The 4,515-nt window shown below is 37.1% G+C and overlaps 2 protein-coding genes across 2 annotated transcripts; both read left to right on the forward strand.

Moving 5' to 3' along the window:
- The first annotated feature begins 856 nt into the window (after positions 1-856).
- LOC110932043 (CENP-B homolog protein 2-like) lies at positions 857-1,542 on the forward strand. Its single transcript, XM_022175404.1, has 2 exons — positions 857-1,370; positions 1,448-1,542. The coding sequence occupies exons 1-2, from the start codon at positions 857-859 to the stop codon at positions 1,540-1,542; spliced, it is 609 nt and encodes a 202-aa protein (XP_022031096.1).
- Positions 1,543-2,544: 1,002 nt separating this feature from the next.
- LOC110929662 (60S ribosomal protein L8) lies at positions 2,545-4,515 on the forward strand. Its single transcript, XM_022172833.2, has 2 exons — positions 2,545-3,058; positions 3,990-4,515. Exons 1-2 carry the CDS (start codon positions 2,619-2,621, stop codon positions 4,327-4,329), a joined length of 780 nt encoding a protein of 259 aa, XP_022028525.1. The 5' UTR covers positions 2,545-2,618; the 3' UTR covers positions 4,330-4,515.

Below are 4,515 nucleotides of genomic sequence, written 5' to 3' on the forward strand. Positions count from 1 at the left end.
AAACTTGGTTTTTGATGCATTTTTGACATGTTTAAGCCCCGTTAACCCCATTTCAAGGCCTAAAATGAAGTTAAAATATAGGGAACTTAAAATATGCTCAAAAACATCTCGGATGTCGGTTCGTTTGGTCGTACGGTCGCGTTATTCGGATAATTACGACGGAAGTCGTAACGGACACAAAAACGATCCAAATTAAGCGACGAATGGTATTTTTGCATGCCAATCACTAGAATAAGATATTTTAATGATTACAAAAATTTTTGGATGTCCGGATATATTCAGAACGTAAGATATGCGCGAAAATGCAAACTTATGCACTTTTTGACGCTTTTAGTCCCTATTGATCAAATAAGTTTATTTTAGCATACCGAACCCCTCAAAGCCTATTTCTAAGCTATGTAAAGGATATTTAGGGTACGTTTAGCTTATGATCAAGTTTCGAAATGTTCGATACTATACGAATCAGCAGACTTTCACAGTTTGACGCAAATACAGTAGAAACTCTATAGAATAATACACTTGGGACCGCCAAAATTTATTAATTAAAAGAGTTATTAATTAATCGATAAATTAATAATTATTAATTTACATATTAATTTTTATAGTAGAATACTTAGTTTACAAACACCTTTCAAGCTTCCACTTAATTATTGTATACAATGCATGTATATCAAATGAACGGCCCAATTTGAAAGAAACCTTCAATCTCCCACCTTATTATGCTTCTTGTGTTCAATGTATCACTTTATGGACATTAAAAGTACTTTCTATATAAATACAAGATCAAAATAGGTTAACACAAACAAATCATACACACAACATGGTTTCCCATCTTAAAGGTGTGAAAAAAACAACAATGACAGACGAGATTCGAAGAGCATTATGCAAGCACAACAAGGATAATCCAAGTCTCACTCAAAAGCAATTGCAAGAATGGGTTCATAGTAACTATGGTTTGCAGGTGAGTCAAGCGACAATATCGAATACAGTTAAGCGGTCTTTAGAGTATCTCTCACTTGTTCCCGAAAGAGGCGATGTTAAGCGACACAAACCGACAAAATTTCCTGACCTAGAAAAATCTCTCTATGAATGGATCCTTCAATATCAGGAACATGTGAATATGACAGGTGAACTAATCATCGAGAAGGCGAAAAAGTTCATGAAAGATATGTATCCAGTGGATACTCCAGACTTTACTTTTTCTATTGGTTGGCTTGGAAAGTTCAAAGCAAGATATGGAATTAAAAATTTCGGGCATTTTGGAGAGAGTGGATCTGTTGAAATGGAGGGCATGGAGGACAAATTAAAATCCACAAGAGACAAAGTTGATCAGTTTGAAATGAAAGACATCTTTAATATGGATGAAACAGGTTTGTTTTTTTTATTATTTTATTTTATATTTTGTACTTTAGTGATGTAATTATTTACATGTTTTGATCTTAAACAGGTTTGTTTTTTAGACTTCAACCGGATCATTCCCTTGCAACAATGCAGCTTGAAGGGAAAAAACAAGACAAGGAAAGACTAGTTACGATGAACTAGGAACCGCGCGTTACGATGAACTAGGAAAAAACAAAACAGGTTTGTACTTTAGTGATCTAGGAACCGCGCGTTACGATGAACTCGCATCTATTTTTTCCCGTTTGACAGGTTCATCGTAACGTGCGGGTCCTAGACCGACTTAGTTATTCTTTTCTATCTTTTACGTTTCGGTTTAATTTCTTTGCATTAAAACGCCGCAACTTAAGTGTTGGTGGTCATTGGCAGTAGTGTGGCATTGGTGTTCGCCCCCGCCGCAAAGCGAGGGTGCTTAATACTAGTTATTACCGCTATACAAACCATGATGCATGCATTACAACAACCATTGCATCAATATATTGCAAATTATGTCTATATATAATATATATCATTACCACTTTACAAACCATAATGCATACATCACAACAACCTTTGCAACAATATGTTGCAGATTATATCTATATATAATATAATATATCTTTTTTAGTTTATATTTTATAATTATATAATTATTTTTAATTAAAAACCAGTTATTTAGAGCTTTTCTAACCCTACCCAGACTCTTAGTTAGGGATGAGCAAATGGTACTGACATAACCGAACCGAAACATTATGGTACCGATTCGGTACTGACTTTTGACGTTTTCAATATCGGTTTTTACACTCAAATACCAATACCGAACCGTACCATATTGTACCGGATATATTCAATACCGGTACCTATTTTTGGGGATTTTCGGTATCGGTACCAGTTGATGCCGAGCTCATTCCTACTCTTAGCTGTCTAGATTTTCCCCAACCCAAACCGGTTACTAACCCGAAACCACGTCTAACCACATTGTCCAAACACCCATAACCGGTCTAACCCAGTTTTGTGCACCTCTAGAACTAGGCTATATATACTCTTGTATACACATCTATCAAAGCCCAAACCTACAAACCAGCCCATTATCAAGCCCACCACCATCTCCTCCCGAGCCCATACACCCCTAGGTCACCAACACGGCAACACCTCCCTTCATAAAAACCCTAACTCACCCCTTCACACTCCCATTTCACCTCCCAAAACCGCCGTCGTCTCCAAACCCTAACCCTAACCAAATGGGTAGAGTAATCCGAGCCCAACGTAAGGGAGCAGGCTCCGTCTTCAAGTCCCACACGCACCACCGTAAGGGTCCGGCTCGTTTCCGGAGCCTCGACTTCGGTGAACGCAACGGCTACTTGAAAGGTGTGATCACTGAAATTATCCATGACCCGGGGCGTGGTGCGCCGCTTGCTCGCGTGACGTTCCGTCACCCGTTCCGGTACAAGCACCAGAAGGAGCTGTTTGTGGCGGCTGAGGGTATGTATACTGGACAGTTTGTGTTTTGTGGGAAGAAGGCGAATTTGATGGTGGGGAATGTGTTGCCGCTTAGATCTATTCCTGAAGGAGCTGTGGTTTGTAATGTTGAGCATCATGTTGGGGATAGAGGCTCGTTTGCTAGAGCTTCTGGCGATTATGCTATTGTTATTAGTCATAATCCTGATAACGGCACCACCAGGTATATTTATTTATATTTAAACACCATATTTAAACACCATATACTATGAAGATTGTTTATTTTAATTTATTGTGTTAGTAGCTTTTTGAATTTAGGTATTACTTGTAGAGGTTCTATGAAGTTTATGATAATCTATGAGATGTTATTGTTTTTTATGTTGTTTGCATGCTAATTAGCACATATGTTTAGTGATACCAAAATGTTAATGGAGTTTGTCAATTTAATTTTGTTTTTGTAGTCATAATCTTGTAAAACTTGTTTTGGAAAAAGAAATGTAGTGGATTTTAATGATTTTTTAAAAAAGTTTACATTTTTTGCCTTTTTAAGACATTTGAGTTTTGCTGATTGATTGATTATCTTTTGTATTTTGATTTACATTATGTTTTTGTTTGTGTATACTTAGTTTTCTAATTGGAACATGTCAAAAAAGTGTTTGGTATTTCCAACTGAATTTTCTTGGGCCGGGTCTCGTTTGAACATGATATGCTGGAAAGTTTTAGTTGCACAACATTTGTATTAAGACATGTTACATTTTTATAACTCTTTCTCAAAGTTGTTTGTGTAAAAGTTCACATTTTTTTAGCTATTGAAGTAATTGATTAACATTTTTTTAGCTATTAAGCTCGTCGAATTAAGTTTAGGTTTTGTCGCTTTAATTCTGTTGCGCTGGTTTCAGTTAGAGCATAACACGTAAAATTTGGAACTTAATACCATTTGTAAATCATCTACAACACATTTCAAGGTTTCACATGATTGTGACTAATTAACAGAATTTAATTGACAAGTGTTTTTAAATGCCAAATAAACAAGTTAACATGTCTTGAAACAAATGTAGTGCACTTCTTCAAATCTGTCTCAAACTTGTATGTTTCAAAGTTTATATATTTTTTTTAAATATTCAAACATTTGATTTGTGCTGGTTTTACTATAGGGTGAAGCTTCCATCTGGAGCCAAGAAAATTGTGCCAAGCGGATGTCGTGCTATGATTGGTCAAGTTGCAGGTGGAGGACGTACCGAGAAGCCAATGCTGAAGGCCGGTAACGCTTACCACAAGTTCCGTGTGAAGAGAAACTGCTGGCCCAAGGTTCGTGGTGTGGCTATGAACCCAGTGGAGCATCCCCATGGTGGTGGTAACCATCAACATATTGGTCATGCCAGTACCGTTCGTCGTGACGCACCACCTGGTCAAAAGGTCGGTCTTATTGCCGCCAGGAGGACTGGTCGTCTCAGAGGTCAAGCCGCTGCCACTGCTGCCAAGGCTGATAAGTAATAAACTGGTGTCATGGATGCTTTTAGTTTTGTTATCTCTGGTTCTGTTATTGGTAGTTTTCTCAAGCTTATTTGCTACTGTTATGTTTGTTTTCATACATTGGATCTTTTTGGAAAGTTTTGGAGTAAGATATTGATTATTAAACATTTTGTTGAGCTTATGGTATTGATGTTGATTTGTTTGATG

The sequence above is a fragment of the Helianthus annuus genome, chromosome 3 (assembly GCF_002127325.2).
Source record: "Helianthus annuus cultivar XRQ/B chromosome 3, HanXRQr2.0-SUNRISE, whole genome shotgun sequence".
Taxonomy (NCBI): Eukaryota; Viridiplantae; Streptophyta; class Magnoliopsida; order Asterales; family Asteraceae; genus Helianthus; species Helianthus annuus.

Bases quoted from the DNA above. Each gene is read 5' to 3' on its own strand.
- LOC110932043 (XM_022175404.1), top strand. From the start codon at position 857: ATGACAGACGAGATTCGAAGAGCATTATGCAAGCACAACAAGGATAAT. The intron at 1,371-1,447 runs GTTTGTTTTTTT...GATCTTAAACAG, and splicing joins CTTTAATATGGATGAAACAG to GTTTGTTTTTTAGACTTCAA.
- LOC110929662 (XM_022172833.2), top strand. From the start codon at position 2,619: ATGGGTAGAGTAATCCGAGCCCAACGTAAGGGAGCAGGCTCCGTCTTC. The intron at 3,059-3,989 runs GTATATTTATTT...GTTTTACTATAG, and splicing joins CCTGATAACGGCACCACCAG to GGTGAAGCTTCCATCTGGAG.